At 40.2% G+C, this 17,634-nt stretch overlaps 1 protein-coding gene across 1 annotated transcript in view; it reads right to left on the bottom strand.

The window, feature by feature from the left end:
* Positions 1 to 3,570: 3,570 nt before the first annotated feature.
* Positions 3,571 to 17,634, bottom strand: part of Dnah5 (dynein axonemal heavy chain 5) — a 245,260-nt gene continuing 231,196 nt past the window's right edge. Inside the window, exons 77-79 of the mRNA XM_051151015.1 lie at positions 17,284 to 17,436; positions 16,638 to 16,869; positions 3,571 to 4,883 (exon numbers count right to left, since the gene is read on the bottom strand). Coding sequence (XP_051006972.1) covers positions 4,732 to 4,883; positions 16,638 to 16,869; positions 17,284 to 17,436 — 537 coding nt within the window. The 3' untranslated portion in view covers positions 3,571 to 4,731. The remainder of the gene's footprint in view (positions 4,884 to 16,637; positions 16,870 to 17,283; positions 17,437 to 17,634) is intronic.

Raw genomic sequence — 17,634 nt, 5'->3', positions numbered from 1 at the left:
TCACAAGCATATATATTAAAACTTTGCTAAAAATTTTCATGTCGCTAAATCTTTGTCATTATGTACTCACATCCAATTTTATATCATACTAAAACTTCAAATACATATTCATTGTTAATAACAGTTTTAGTGCTTTGTGGTTTCGGGACTAAATCTTAAAGCTGCTTAAGTATAAAATGTATGGTTGTCGCAGTATGTCCCCAACATGGGGAGTAAAAGGTTTGTTTCCACTTACAAGTTTGAGTCCCTCAGAGGAAAACCAGGGTACAGCTCAGGGCAGCAACCTGGAGGCAATCTCTGCAACACAGACCATGCCTACCGGCTTGCTTTTTACACCTGGCTCTCAAGGTGAAAGCACACACAGTGCACTGCCTCTACCACATCAGTCGTTACTCAAGAAGATGCTTCCAATGTCCACAGGCCAAGCTGGTGGAACGAGGCATTTCCTCAGTGAGGATTCGCTCTACCCGGATAGGGCTAGCTTCGGTCAAGTCAGCCAAAACAACCCACACAGGCAGCAGGAGGGTGGTCCCAGGGCTTGTTGGTTTGAGCTGCTTCTGGTTTTCCTTCAGGTCAAACTATAGATGTCGCCTCCTCAAACCTATCCTTCCTGTCTGTCTTAGATGCTTTTTTTTACTGCTGTGATAAGACGCTATGACCAGGACAATAAACAGAAGAGCTCATTGGGGGCCTCCAGTCCACAACTCCTAACTCCTATGTCCTGATTGACTCTGAACCCAGAACCACGTGACTTTACGCTGCCACCTGGGATGGAATCTGTCCCCCTCCTTGATAGGTGTTGCTTCATTATTGCTGTTTAGGAGCAGATAATTCCTTAGGCTTTTTTTTTTTTTTTTTTTTTTTTACAAGTTACAGGACTAGATGGGTAGGCTCTGCCCTGTGAGCAACCTCTCTTTATTCCATTTTGCATCAGACCTCTCTTTATTTCTTTCAGTACAAATCTTGGTTCCAACATTACATTTTTATGCTCTTCTTCTCCTTAAATTGTGTATTTTTTTATTTTTGTTTTTGCTGCGATCACTCTTTTTCATTGTAGATTGGCAGAAGCATGATTACTATTAACCAAGCCAACAAAGTCAATCTTAGGTTTTCTTAGAAATATACTCTGCAAGTGAAATGAGTCAAAACAACTCAGTTTAGCGTCTGGCAGATTTTTTTTTTAGGACTAATGAAGAAAGCAAGCACATCATTTGCCAAAATATCACAAGAATTGTGTACCTAGGCTGATCGTTAGTATTATTTCCTTCTGAAACTTCTTCAGGGGCTTCTAAAGTTCATATGGTCATATGGTTCTCAGCACTACTGTCTTCCTCACTCCTTCTAAGATGGCCTGTGACAGGCTGCATTAAAACACTTTCCTAGTTCAGAGTCCCAAAGACTTAACATTCCTCAAAAACAAAAACCACACACACACACATACACACACACACACACACACACACACACACACACACACACACACCAGTAGAGTCATGCCTGTTATAGCAACAGCCCACTCCATAGTTCTAACATGTCTGAGTTACTTTACTATCCTTGGGATAAGAAACCATGACTAAAGCAACTTATAGAAATAAGAGTTTATTAGAGACTCAGAGTCTGTGACTCTTATGGCAACAAGTGGTGCGCATGACACTAGAGCAGTGACTGAGAGGTTACACCCTGACTCACAAACAGGAAGCAGAGAGTTAATTGGGAATGACTTGGACTTTTGAAACCTCAAAGCCTATGACCAGCAACACACCTCCTCCAAGAAGAATACACCACATAGCTGGCCCCCCAAAACAGTCCACTAATTGAGGAGCAAGTGCTCAAATACAAGTCTATGGGAGCCAATCTGATTCACACTACCACATGGCACAATCAAAAAAGGTCACTCAAGGCAAACAGCTAGCAGGATGGAGATGATGCTGAGGCTCACACGGCTCTTGTGTGTCCCCTAGTAGGGACAGGATCTCCCTAGTTCTGGTTAGTTTGCTTTGCATCCACATCCCCTATAAAGGAAGCTCTGAGAAATGACTTGAATTACACTTCTGCCCCTGAGTGAAAGGGTGTTATATGAAGAAAGCCTTACCTTATGTCTCAAGTCCAAAAGGTTTCTAGCTGCCCCGAGGGTCAGCAAAGAGCTGTTTGCAAACACATAAAGAAAAGAATGAGGGAAGAACTCAGGGGGAGGGGCATGGTGGAACACATGTCGGACAGGCAAGAACATACATCTACTGTCTAGCTAATAAGAGACAGCTCATAGGGGGCACTTCAGTTATATTCTGTACACTTCGTTTAAAACACATGCTGAGTGTATGGAGGTACAATTCAGTGAAGATCTCATGACAGTGCAGCTTCTGCCTACTCATTATTCATATCTGTGGCATTATCCAGTAATTCGGTTCACAGCCCTGAATTCACAATCTTGACGTCTTTTTCTGTACATCCTACATACGTCATGCTACCTGCTCTTAGATTGAAATTATGCATAACTGCATGACTAAATAACTGCTTGTTTTCTGCACCTACACCTGGTAGGTTCATTGTATCACCAGTTGAGCAGAGGATCCAGTACGTAGGCACTGTGAAATAAATACAAATGAAATAACTCAAGAGCGGCACAGACAGAAAAGATGGCCCCAGCACTCTGCAGTGACCCAGGTCCCATAGAGTGGTTTATAGTACATTCCTGACTGTCTGCCCCCTCAGACACCTGATTCATTGGGAAGAGATCGGATAGAACCAGAGTGGCTGAGCAGAAAGGAACCTGGTCCTGGCTTCATGGCAGCTATGTTAAGTTCATTTCTAATGTTTTATAATTGTTTGTATAGTGTCCTTTTCTACTTTGGGTCTCTGGAACTTGCAAATCTATACTAACATTTTCTGACATAAATTTATATGAATCATAATTTTTTTTTGATTTTTTGAGACAGGGTTTCTCTGTGTAGCCTTGGCCATCCTGGACTCACTTTGTAGACCAGGCTGGCCTCGAACTCACAGCGATCTGCCTGCCTCTGCCTCCCGAGTGCTGGGATTAAAGGAGTGCACCACCACGCCCTGCTTGAATCATAAATTTTCAAATTTGATAGAATACAGTTTCAAAAGCATTTTTCTGGGTTCTTAATAGCAATTATCCCCTTTCAGAAAACAATAAACAACCTCAATTTGGCCACGTATTAACAACCTTTATTAGTTTGCATCACATTCTAATTTTTATTATCTGTTGTTAAAAATAAAATAATCAGCAATAATTCTCAAGCATCAGCTGATGCGTTAATCTACACACAAAAGAAGCTGTTCAGATGGGAGCAGTATCACCCATGATCAGTTGGAGTCACACGAACTAAGCAGGCATAATGAGACTAAGGTCATGATGCTGAATGAGGCCTGCACTCTCTGGGGAACAGATACCCTCCCTGTGCACCACACACATAGAGACCCCATTACCTCACAAGAAACTCCAGTGGATCAAACCTACAGCTAAACCACAGTTCTAATCATAACACCGATTACATTTCATGGTCAGTACGTAATAGGTGAAGCAGGTCATTTACAAGCAAAATTTATAGCCATAATAAATGAGGAGTTCCTTGGGGAACACGTTGCCTAACTAATGAAACCCCTCTGGATTCCCCTGCACACCTTCCAGGGCTTTCATTGTCCCCTATTCTTCTCCTAACCGTTACATTTTAAATTGCTGTTTTTTTATTTTTCCATATTATTATGTAATTTTGTCCACATTCAAACACATTTCACAGCGGCAGTTGGAGAGAGATCAATATTTTGTACACTGTGTCTTTCGTTTATTAGTATGCTTGACATTTTCTCCTAATGAACTCTGCAGTGCCACATTTCATAGTTGTCTGATACATCCTGCTTTCTGCTAGCATAGTTTTACAGTTGAACATTCAGAGCATGTCTGTTTATTTCCTTTATTAAATATAACTTTTCATATAAAACGTGTCTTCAGTTAGTTTACCCCTTTGGTATAGAGCAATAAGAATCAAAGCCTGTGGATGTGGCTTTTTTAAATGTTTCTTTCTCTGTTTAAATTATTCTACAGAAAGATTGGATCAGTTTCTACTGCTCTAACAATTTGTGAGCGTATCAACAGTACAGATCCCGTACGTTTTTTTGTCAGACATTAATCAGTACCTTGTTACTAATTATAAGGAAGACTGAATGTTGCTCTGCGTGTTTGCACTCCAGGTTCACCTGAGCTGTCTATTTACAATCTTAATCCATCTCCTATTTTCTATTATTTTGTAAAAGATATTTTAATTAGCTGCTTGTAGCCTTGAAAGTAAGTCTCTTAACCTGGCCAAAAGGCAAAAAGCAACAGAAATAAAATTGGCACAAGCTTCCCCTGTTACCTTAGGGAACCTGGCTGCTACCAGAACCAGAATTAACAGAGAAGCAATCCCTTGGAGGAAACAGCATCTGCTTAGCATAGAATTCCAATAGAAATAAAAAGAAAATAGATGATTAGAGATTTGGTGTCCACAATTCATTAGGAGGTTGTTGATTACGCTCTTAAATCAGTGAGTATTTTTCAAACAAATGCCAGGATCAGTCACTAATAACAGAACAAGTAAAATGCAACTAAGCATCCAAAGAAGTGCGTGGGGCTGTGTTATCTCATTAATTGGACACAAGACAGTCTGATTTGTGCATGTCCATCACTGACAGAAAAATAGAGAGTAAAGTAATTTGGATGGTGCATCTCTGTTACTTGACATCACAGAGAAGGGCAACCCCACGGAGAACCCAGTGTTCAGGGTGCTGGACTGTCTTGAGCTCTACAGCAGCAATGTAGTTCAAGTCTGTTCGGACTGGCTTCTTGTAGATGGGACAGCTGTACAACCGAGGATCTCTTGCAGCTACAAAACACAATTTATAACAGAAAGGAATTTGAATAATTTCTAAGTGAAACACCTGAGAGCTCAAGCCAAGCTTGTATATTCTGGAGGTCAGTCCAAGAATGGACAGGCTCATAGGATGGAGACCTAAGCTTCTGAGATTTTAGGATCCCTGCATGTGACAGATGCTATCGTGTCAGCCACAGCAAGACATTCAGCCTCATGTTGGCCTTGTTAGCTGCTCACGTATGACCCTGACAGCAACTTCCGTTCACATCCTTCCCCTTTATCTCCACATACGAATTTGACATCCCCTTCTACTCATTCCTCTTGACCTCTTCTCCTCATCTCATATGCCTACGTCTTCCTTCACTGTCCTTTTAAATCAGTATTTTTTTTTCAAACAAATGCAAGGGTTGACCGCCAATGACAAAACAAGTGAAATGCAGCCAAGCATCCAAGGAGGTGTGTGGGCTCCCATTCGGCACAAGGCTCCATCCACTTTGCATCACGCTGCATAGCATTTGCTTCATCTTCATCAGTTATTTATAGTTTCGTCTTCAACCTTCTGTTGCTGTAGTTTTCATCACATTTAAATCATGTGGGAGAGGGAACATCCCTAGCCAAACAAAGTGTTGTGAGTGTCCTTTATAAGCAAAGAACTAAAAATATCTGGGAAACAGAAACAGCTATGGCCATGAGATTCATTTCTCCCTCAAGAACCAGGAAACAAAGAAACATCACAGTTTGAGATTCAGTTCTCCTATTTTAGAGTACAGGCCTAGCAAAATTTCCAAAAGTAACTTTGCAGCCCTAGTGCATCTTCTTCCATCAGAAATCCCCCCACAAATCATCCACAGGCTCTTCCCCTCCAGCCCTGGACACCCCATGCTTAGAGACAGAGCCAAGTATTAGGAACACTAAGCCAACACAGGTTATGTAGACCCTATTTAAGAAAAACCATGAAAATTTACAAATATTAATTAGGTCTGGGAGTAGCATGGGAATTCAAGCTCCATCAGTGTCTTATAAGTTCAAGCCTGCCCATGACAAGCTTTACGTCCGTCTAATGACCATCTCAGGCATAGTGTATTCTACGTTCACTTTGAGAACAAATGGCTCACCCACGCGAATCCCTGCATGACTTCGTAAAGCATGTGGAGTATTGTGCTTCACTCTCATGTAACTACTGAGATGGAACCATATTTCACTAAAAGTACAACTTAACCACAGTGCATTAGCTTAATGAAGCTGTGTATTGGGATGGATAATGCTTGCCTAACAAATTACAAAAGGTGCTAGCAAATATTACAATCTCATTATTTAACTCATTAGGAACTTTATCCAGATATCTATGTGTTTTTAAATACCACTTTAAGTAACCATGAAGGGTTACTAATATTTGATTTTATTTTATGTAGGCCTTGTATAAAATATTCTGAAGTAGTGACTCAGAACAGAGGTGCTCCTACCCTCAGTGAACATATGGGGACATTTAGGGTTATTACAACTGAGGACTTGCCTAGTATCTAGTGAACAGATGCCAGGGATGCTGCAAATAATGTATAATTCAGAGAATAACACCCTAAAATGGAGTTATCCATAGCAAAAGCAGGCATGGTGTCAAGGCTGACAGACACTGGGCTAGAACAACAAAGTCATGGGTATTACAGTGCTTAACAACTCTATGTGGACCTGATCTCATTAAAGTCATCACCAGAAATAATAAAAAACAGTATAATATCTAATTCTCAGATTTATATGTTCCTTCTGCAGTTATTCTTAGGATAGTGCTGGCAGCACTAAGTAGGCAAATATGTGGAATGTCATGTCTGTGGTGTGTGTGTGTGGTGTGGTGTGTGTGTGCGTATGTGTGTGTGTGTGTATGGTGTGTGTGTGTCTGTAGGTTGTGTGTGTGTGTGTCTGTAGGGTGTGTGTGTGTGTGTGTGTGTGTGTGTGTGTGTGTGTGTGTGTTTCTGATCAAGTAAATGGCTGACAATGAGTCAAGATTATCAACTATCCTAACATATTTAAATCCTTTAATTCCAGGATCTACAAGCATCCACAAAACATACAACTAATTGTTCTTGCTGTAAATTTGATTAACAACAATTTTATAAACCTTGCACACATTAGAGCCTTACCTTTGAGTCTAAATGATAATTATAATAATTATATCTTGTACAGTATTTGACTACTTGGAGTATAATTCCAAAGTACATTGAAATGATAAAATAATAGAGTCCTTCTTAAGAAGCAGAGAACAATTCTCCGAAATGTTTATTCAGTTTTATTTATTTTTAATTGCTTCTTAACTGAAAATGTGCATGCCAAGTCACAGCATGTAGCAGACGTCTGCGATGGGATTAGAAGTCACCCCAAATATAATTTCATAGCGAAATGCTGCCACAGAAACAGATTGTGTGTGCCCAATCCTCTGCTTAGGCAAGTAACTTTGAAGACAAGTATTCAAGGGGAACAACTTAGCTACATATGTTTCAAGCCCTAGGGTTCCAGAAAACAGATTGGGGAGATGAAACTGGTGGACTCCACACTTTAGAATCCTAGATATTTTAATAAATTGCTGTGGGAAAATTCTCTTTACTAGCCTCTTACTTTCTCTATCCATCCCATGCATCCATTCTGATACACTACATATGTTTCTGCCCATATTCAAAGTAGCCAAGTTACTTCAAGCCGTTCCTTTCCTTAACCTCCTTGTTACTGACAACATTTAGGTTACTAGGCATTTTCCTCCATAAATGTCACTTTTTTCCCATCTTAATATCTTATTATTTTAAAATGGTAATGATAGTAATACTAATAAAAACTATTTCATTCCATTCCTTCTGAAGGTTCAACACTGTCAGTTCAGTGATTTAAACAACTCTGTTGTGAATAGTCATTAATATCGTTCGCTCTCTTTACAGATTAGAAAGCTGAAACACAAGGAAGTAATATATTTCTCCAAGTTATAAAGTTGTAAGAATCAAACTTGGACAGAAAGCCAAGTAGGCTCCTAATCTTTGCAATACTTGGCATGTGCCATGCATGGCTGCCTCCTTGTCTTTGCAGGAAAGTGTGACAATGAAGAGGAGAAAAATCTAATACTCCAGTTCAATTTGTGGCATATTCCAAAGCCAAATAATTAACATTCCCACGCATCCAACAGCAACATTGTTGCTTAGTATCCGTAGTCATCAGCAAGCCTAACAACTTGAAACTTCAATTTCCCCATCTGTAAAAGGAGAAAATAGTTTACAGGTTTGTGGCAAATTTCACATATGAAAATATATGTGAATGTCCATCATAGTATAGTACCCTGTGTTAAATATGCCATTTGCTTTTCCTAGTTTCCCTTCAACACATATGCGTATACTCATGCATATACACACATTCTCATGATCACACATACACACACACACCCATGCATGAACACACATGCATGTGCATATAGTCTCATGTTCACAGAGGCATGTACACACACAAGAAACACATGCACACACTTTATGCATGCACACGCATGCATGCTACACAGTCTCATGTTCACACAGTATGCACATATACACATTCACACACATGCGTGCACACATCTACATGTGTACACACACAAATGAGTGCATACACATATGCACGCCCATTCATGTACACACATTCATGCATGCACATTGATACATGCACATACATGTACACACATGCATGCACACATCTATATGCACACACACACAAATGAGGGCATACACATATGCATGCCCATTCATGTATTCACATGCATGCACATTCATGTATGCACATGCATGCACAACCACAAATGAGTGCATACATGTATGCATGCCCATTCATGTACACACACATGTGCTTACAATTTTACTTTTCACTAAGAAAATTTCCCCAGACCGATGCTCCCCATAGCCTTGACAGAGTTCCACACTTATGTTAGAAATGGATTAACTACTGTAAGGCCCAGGAATTAGGAGGTCACTTCCCAAACACCTTATGTTGCCTTTCCTACGTGACACAGATACCTGCACCGTCTTAGATGAGAGGGGTGAAGGTGCACTGTGACAAATACATTTATCTGGCAGGAAATAACTTCATAAGCTTTGGAAATGCTGAAACCTCCCTCACATCCCATTGAGTGTTCAAGAAGTTGTGCCATAATCTCCAACCACTCCAAGCCCGGTCTTCCCTCCAATGCTCCTTAGCTACAGCCCTGAAGTTGGTTTAGGCACAACACTCTGCCCATGTAAGTAATTCCATAGATTAGCATAATTTCTCCTGTATCTGCTGCTTCCCAGCTTCCTTTGAGAAGAAGAAACTTTAGAGTTTGTATGTACATAGTTTTCCCATTTTGGTGAATCCCAAAAAATTTTAGTGATTTTTCATGCCTAATGATAAACATGAACCATTAAATTTAAATATATGTGATTCTCATCTGCTAGTGTTAAAGCAAATATCCAGCTATCTTCCTTTTGAAAATAAATACATCAGTCCTGTTTCTGCCCTTCAGTGGCCACTTTATTTTAAAGTGATACATCACCTTCCGTTTTAATGCAAAAACTATTAACTGAGAATTTTACTTTTAAAGTGCTACACTTGGAAACAGCCTAAATGCCCCTCAGTTGAAGAATGGATAAAGAAACTGTGTTACATTTACACTATGGAATACTACTCAGCTATTAAAAAAAAAGGAAATCCTGAAATTTGTGGACAAATGGATAGGACTAGAGATGGTCATACTGAGTGAGTTAACCCAGAAGCAGACTCACATGGTATATACTCACTTATGATTGGGCAATAGTCCAAAAGGCATGTCACATGAAAGTCTTCACTAACCAGGAGATTGCGATAGATGTGAGGACATTCTACTGAGACTCTAGGTAAGAAAAATATAGGAGATGGGGAAATAGAAGGGCCCAGAGGGTCCTAGAAACCTACAAGAGGGCCATAATGTTGGGTGGAAAGGGGCCCAGGGGGGTCTGCTCAAACTATTGCACTAACCAAGGTCAATACAATAGTAAACATCAAACCCCTACTCAGATCTAGCCAATGGACAGGACATTCTCCACAGTTATGTGGAGAGCGGAGACTGACTCTGACATGAACTCTGGTGCCCCATATTTGACCACCTCCCCTTGATGGGGAGGCCTGGCAGCACTCAAAGAAAGAATAAGCAGGATACCAAGATGAGACTTGATAGCCTATGACCATACAGTGGGGGAGGAGGTCCCCCTCGGTCATACACCTAAGGGAGGGGAATAGGGTGAAAGCAGGAGGGAGGGAGGAATGGGAGGATACAAGTGATGGGATGGCAATTGAGCTGTAATCTGAATAAATTAATAAAATTTTAAAAAATAAATAAATTATTTTCTGTCATTTAGACTTGAAAAAAAAATTAAAAAAAAATAAAGTGCTGCACTTGGAGTGTCCTTTGGTCAATAATGATTGCCACATTTCTGTCTCTCAATTAGCACATTATTTCCTCATCAGAAGAGAATGGAACATTTAGCATGGAAGCAGCAATAGGAGCATTACCTTTTCCTGTAGCAAACATAAATCTCTTCAACCATAAAGAAAAACAAGTTCCACTTATGTCTGCTAAAACAGAGAAAGGAGTAAGAACCACATATTCTTTTTTTTTCTTTTCAGTACCTTGACACTGCTCCCTTTTTGCTTCACTTGCTTCATTCTCCACCACTTACCTGCTGCCAACAGGTCTCAGTACTGACTGATACCCAGTAGCACGGGCGCAGCTGCGCTATAACACTCTGCTATTAAGTAATAAAAAATTGCCTGTATTATGAAGTTATTACTGCATTGTGGTCATGCTGAGATGTTCAATGTCAGATTGCTGTGGACTTTCACAGTTTAGTCACAAGGAAAGAAAAACAATACTTAACTCACTGTAGGAAGGCCACCTCTTTCTTTTTATGAGGAACACATTTTCACAATATATTGACTAGATAAGATGATATGATGAAGCAAGTTTTCAAAGAAATATTTTGAGTGAAAATAATATTTCATTAATATTTGTAGAAAATAACTCCTGGAGTCCCAGTAGCAAGTCCCAGCATCTTTCCCAATCCCCCGCTGAGTGAAGAGTCTCAGAGGACATCCATGTTGGACTAGTATCCAATTATAAGTCAGTATATAGCATGTGTATCTTTCTGTGTCTGGCTTAACTCACTCAGGTGAGAGAGGTATGGGAGAATGGGGAAATAGAAGGACCCAGAAGGTCTTGGAACCCTACAAGAACACCATCAAGGTTGGCGGATCTGGACCCGGGGGGCCTGCACAAACTGCTGTACCAACCAAGGATAATGCGTGCAGTAAAACCAGAGCCCCTATTCAGATCTAGCCAATGGACAGCACATTCTCCACTGCTGATTGGGGAGCGGGGACTGACTCTGACATGAACTTCGGTGCCCCCTATTTGACCACTTCCCCTTGTGGGGAAGGCCTGGTGGCACTCAGGAAGGGGAAGCAGGCTATCCAGATGAGACCTGATAGGCTGTGATCATATGGTGGGGGAGGAGGTCCCCTTCTGTCACAGGCCTAGGGGAGGGGAATAGGGTGAAAGAGGGGGGAACAGGAAGATACGAGTAAGGAGATAACAATCAAGATGTAATCTGAATACATTATTTAAATTTAAAAAATTAAAAAACGGCTGCCCCAAGACTTCACAGCAGCAATCTAAAAACTGATGATCATAAAGCCTCAGTTGGATCTAGTCTCAGCCTGTCCAGTCATATTTGCTCTTCTACGTTCATTCACAAAATCCAAAGCAATACCTGTGCCTAGCAATGTGCTGAGAGCTTCACCTCCCTCACTGGGGATGCTCTCTCTCTCTCTCTCTCTCTCTCTCTCTCTCTCTCTCTCTCTCTCTCTCTCTCTCTCTCTCTCTACCACGTGCAGATTCTAACTGCCAGACTGCCATCAGGCTCTATCTCTCTAGAACGACAAAATAAAAGTAAACTCTTTCTTCCTAAAGTTGGTTTTTGGCAGGGTATACTAGCACACCAACACGAACACGAAGTAACTAATACATTCACAGTGCATATACAACTGATGCCCCAGACCATGAAGCAGCTTTCAAGTCCCTCCTTCATCCTCCTGCCATTGTAAGAAATATCCTTCTAAATTCCAAGTGTTTCCTTCCACCTTACTCTTCACAATTTGTTTGTTTCCCTACAACCTTCGAATGGCACTGTTACCTCTTCCTGGCCTCTCTCCCTTCCTCCTCTCATGCCCTCTCTTCTCCACCCTGAAGAATCTCTTGAGAGAAATGATCTTCATGAGAAAAATACAGTTCCCTCTCTCTCTCTCTCTCTCTCTCTCTCTCTCTCTCTCTCTCTCTCTCTCTCTCTCTCTCTCTCTCTCTCTCTCTCCCCCTCCTTCAAATCAAATCTTGAAGTCAAGCACATCCTTTATATCTGGGCACCTTCTCCCTTGCCATCCTAATCCCATGTCAATCACCTACAGCACACAGAAGTTCTGTTCTTTGTGCCCTTGCTGTGTGTGGGTACTCATGGGCACCTACTGATTTCTTCCTGCTCCTTCATCACCTCCCATAGCGGTATACACTCACCATCATCCTGTTCCTCATACAAGACATAGCCAATGCTTCCTTGTAACACTGAGCACTTCCTTTTGCTGCTAGATGTCAGCAGGCATGTTTGTCTCTAAGACTCAGGATTATGTTCTCTCTTTGCTAAAGTTTTAAATTATCACACATTCAACTATAAGGATGCATGATTTCCTTAGATAAACAAGGACTGTCTGAAATCTGTGTAGTCGCCTACAGTCAGTTCTCAGTAGTCACCTCATTTAAAGTCATTATTAATGCAGATTAACAAATGCTGAGCTCTCACTCCTATGGGAAGTACCAGGCTAGCTTCCTACAAATCTCTGAGGATACCATAGCTGGCATCAACCAACCAATATATAATCTTGCTTATGTGTTTTTCTGTTTGGTAGCACCTTTTAAATGTATCCGGCTGATTAATTAAGATTCATACAAGATCACGAGCACCGTACTTGCACCTAAAGACAGTGTAATATATGCATTCTCTCCACAAGTTATATTACAGAGACTTTCTTTACTTAGAAAGGTAAATTTTCATTAAGTACTATAATGGAGACCAGTCACAGTAAACAGAAATATAAATTATACATAGTATACATTATTATATATAATATTTCTGTACATGTCTATATATTTTATATAGTATATAAAAGTATATGTATTATATGTGTATTTCTATATAAACGATATATATTATATGTGTATATAATGAAAAGCGTAAGAAAAAATGGGCCATGAAAATGGCATTTGTTTATAGTGCAATCTCAAACTGAAATGCCTAGCATTCCCAGGTTCAGCCTCACCTGGGAGCCAAGGTGTTTATTAAGCAGCACAAATACTGTGCTTCGCTGTGCACATCTAGGATGACTGAAAGTATCAACATCAGTATTGTGAATAAATGTTAGTACAAACATCAGATCTGCAAGTAACAAAATGACACTTGCTTCTTGTAGCTCCCCAAGACTTTGAAACTGAGCCACAAGAATGACATTCTGCAGATGGAATACAGGTAGACAGTCACGGAATGACTGGGTGAGCTTATGCTATTTCCCTCTGCCAAGAAAAACCTTCCTCCAGCTCTGAGCCATACTCCCATCTCAGAATCAGCCTAACTAACCTAAGCTCTCCGCCATAGCTGGTAGCCTTCTGTGCTTTCTAAGCCTTCTGAACACACCTATTATAGCATTTTTCCTAATTATATTTTAGTATTAGTTTTTATGGGTCTTGTTCACTGTGTGTCCTATGGGCAAGACCTGGTTGATAATTATCTTTGTCTAGTAGCATGTAAGGTTGTAGCTGATATATGTTAAACAAGTAGCAAGTGTTTGTTTGCTTAGAATTGTGGGCTACAGATGAAGCTAAGCATGTTAGAGCACTTGCCCTTCTTGCAGACACCATGATTTGTTTCCTAGCACTCATGTAGCAATCCACCACCACCTATAATCCAGTTGTGGAGCATTCAGACAGTCTTCTGGCTTCAGCCATGCATGTAGTGTACATCCACACTTAATAACAAAGCACTCATACACATGAATAAATACTAAAACTAAATATTTGACCCAGGTCTAGTGTTATAGGCCTCCCAAATACTTGGGGTACTAAAACAGGAAGATTACAAGGACAGGATCAGCCCTTACCTTGCATGTTGGAGGTCCTGAATTCAATCCCCAACACAAAAAAATATGAAAAGAATAAAATGGAGTTTGCAACCTTCTTTCCCTGAGTCAAGTTTCCTATTGTGATACTTATCTATGAGATCAGAATACCATCAGTCTTTAAAGATATGTTAGCTTTGAAAGAAAAAATAATTTGTGCTTATATCATTAAAACATTTCTTCCTGAGGACCCACAATCATGTCTGTCTCTAGAGCTTATAGGTCATGCTTCCAAATGTACACAATTCCCTAAACAGAATTAAAGGGACATTAGCTAGAAGAGAAGTGGATGGATACAACAAAAGCTTCTAGAAAATTTGAAGCCAACAGTAGAAAACACTTAATGCGTTTTTTTTTTAATATTTCTGAAGTAGAACTTTGATAATGTTGAATAAATGTGTCCTTCATCCAAATGGTATTATACACGTTGGGTAAAATAAGAACTGAGCATTTTACATTTAGCTATATGATTAGGCCAAATACCACTAGACACATTTTTATATTTTATATCCTGACTCAAACCCATGAACTAGTAAAGCCACACTTCTTGATGAACCTTGTGTACATATATATGTAATTATATAGATTATATTTTATATAGTATATATTATTCTATATATTATATATTGTGTATGTATTATATATAGTTATATATGAATATAATTTGTCATCTTATTTGCCTCATTCCCTCCTCCTGCCTATTCCTCAGTACCAGGCCATACATGCCCATGGTGTTCAGTTCCTGGTCCCTTTGTTCCATAGTTTCCTTACACTTCCCCCACCACCCCACCATGTATTTCTTTCTGATGTCACCAGTGGAACAAAATCTATGAAGTGCTTCATCAGTATCAATGCACATATTATCTTCTTTACCAGCCAGGCAGGAACTGACTATTGTCTCCATAGTAGCGCACAAGAAAAAGTCTGGAGACACTAAATCAGTTAGAAGAAAAAGTGGGGAAGAGCCTGGAACACATTGGCACAGGAGACAACTTCCTGAACAGAACACCAACAGCCCAGGCCTTAATGTCAACAAAAATTAAATGGGACCTCATGAGGCTGAGAAGCTTCTGTAAGGCAGGAGACACTGTCAAAAGAACAAAGCAACCGCCTACAGACTGGGAAGTAATCTTCACCAACCCTGCATCTGACAAAGGTCTAATATCCAACATATATAAGAACTCAAGAAATTAACACCACCAACCGAATACCCAATTAGAAATGGGGCTCAGAATTAAACAGAGAATTCTCAACAGAGGATATCAATGGCTGAGAAACACTTAAAGAAATGCTCAACATCCTAGTCATCAGAGAAATGCAAATCAAACAACTCTGAGATTCCATCTTATACCCATCAGAATGGCTAAAATCAAACATTCACGTGACAACACTGCTGGCGAGGATGTGGAGAGAGAGGAACACTCCTATTGCTGGTAGGAATGCAAACTAGTACAGCCACTTTGGAAATCGGGGGTGCTACCTTAGAAAACTGGGAATAGGGCTTCCCAAGACCCAGCTATTGCTCTCCTTGGAATATACCCAGAAGATGCTCCAGCACACAACAAGAACTTGTTCAACCATGTTCATAGAAGCCTTATTCATAATAGCCAGAACATGGAAACAGCCTAAGTGTCCATCAGTAGAAGAATGGATAAAGAAACTGTGGTACATATAACTATGGAATACTACTCAGCTATTAAAAATAAGGAATTCCCAAAATTGTGGACAAATGGATTGAACTAGAAATGATCATAATGAGTGAGCTAACCCAGAAGCAGAAGACCAAATGGCTGGTATATACTCACTTATAACTGGACACTAGCCCAAGGGGCAGGTCCCATCAAAATCTGCACCTACCAGAAAGTGGGATAGAGGTGAGAAATCCTATGGGAGACTCTAGGTGAGAAAAATATAGGGGACAGGGAAGTAAGTGGATCCAGAGGGTCCTAGAAACCTACAAGAGGAAATTATGATGGGTGGATCTGAGCCCAGGGGTTTCTGCTTGATCAAGGCACCAACCAAGGACAAAACATGCAACCATCATCAAACCCTACCCAGATCTAACCAAGGGACAGAACATTCTCCACAGTTAAGTGGAGACTGGAGACTGACTTTCACAGGATCTCTGTGCCCCATATTTGGCCATGTCCCTTTGTTGGGAGGCCCAATGGCACTCGGAGGAAGATAGCAGACTACCAAGAAGAGACTTGATACCCTAGCACCATATCAGGGGGAGAGGTCCCCTTGGTCACAGTCATAGGAAGGGGGATTGGGTGAAAGTGGGAGGGAGGGAGTAATGGGAGGAGGTATGGATAGGGAGAAATGAGATGTAATATGAATTATTTTTCTTTCAATAACAAGTGTTAAAAAAAAAAGAAAAGAAAAAGTCTGGAGATTAAGAATGGGCGTGAATACAGAGCTGCTTGATAAAATAGTAAAATCCCTATTAGCTGATAGCAAAATAATGAGAGGATGTATTTATGATGTCCGTCAACCCTGAAACCCAACCCTCTCTGAAGATGCAAGACAACTTACTATTGTTTTCTGCAAAAATCCTGATGACAGGCATCAACTCAAAAAGCACTTTGGGTTTTGATTCGATGAGTTTTACATTCCTTTTGTCCCAGCCAGCACCCTCAAGATATAAGCCATAAACATAGACCCCTTCTGTGGGTGGAGCAGAAATGTCATCCTTCATCCATTTGGTAACTTCATTGCAAAGAACCATATTGTCCAAAGCCCATCCTTTGTTGGCCCGAGTTATTTCCTATTCAAGTCAGCAAAAAGACATGGGGAACCATTAGAAGCTTTTCTTAATAGCAAAAGCAAAATGATGATCAATTTATTCCAAATTATTCTCATTCAAAGGAACTAGGGTAATAGTTGAAGTTTTTAAAGGATTCTCTTATTTTTAAAAAGGCTCATGTCCTAATTTAACCATTTGTACTTTAAAGGGGAAACTATAAAATTAAATCAACATAGAAATAAAAATAAATGCTTGAAATCCAACCTTTCAGCCTGGGAACAGATAGCAATATTTATAATCACAACAAGGTAGCAGCTAATACCAAACAGAGGCGTCATTCTCTGTCTTATTGTGTTCTTCAAAGCGACAGGGAAAGAAGAGAGGGCTACAGAGGAAAACCACAAAAGCACAATGAGCCCAAATCAGAACTATTACCTGTCGCATAGCAGTTAAAAATCCCTGGGGGTTAAAAAAGCCTGTCATCCAAAAGCAATGGGGCCGGCCATTGAAAACCCAGGAGGTGAATTGGCAGTTTCTTTCTAGAAGCTCAGTAAACCAGAAGCCCAGGGTACTGGAAACCCATGATGCCTGAAACACATACATTAAAACAATCCTTCAATGTAGGTTTGATTCAGCCATGCAAACTGTGCTCAGTGAGAAAAACAAACAGACAAAGACTTCGTTATTATAGTGCGACGGTCCTTTACGTCTTGAATTTCCATTGAGCTCTGACCTTTAACTTTTTAGATTATTCTTTCTCCTTCACATTAATGATATAAAGATAAG

This window comes from Acomys russatus, chromosome 9 (genome assembly GCF_903995435.1).
Source record: "Acomys russatus chromosome 9, mAcoRus1.1, whole genome shotgun sequence".
Lineage (NCBI taxonomy): Eukaryota > Metazoa > Chordata > Mammalia > Rodentia > Muridae > Acomys > Acomys russatus.
The sequence above is the reverse complement of the archived record's forward strand: the minus strand, read 5'-3'. Positions and strand labels throughout refer to the sequence as shown.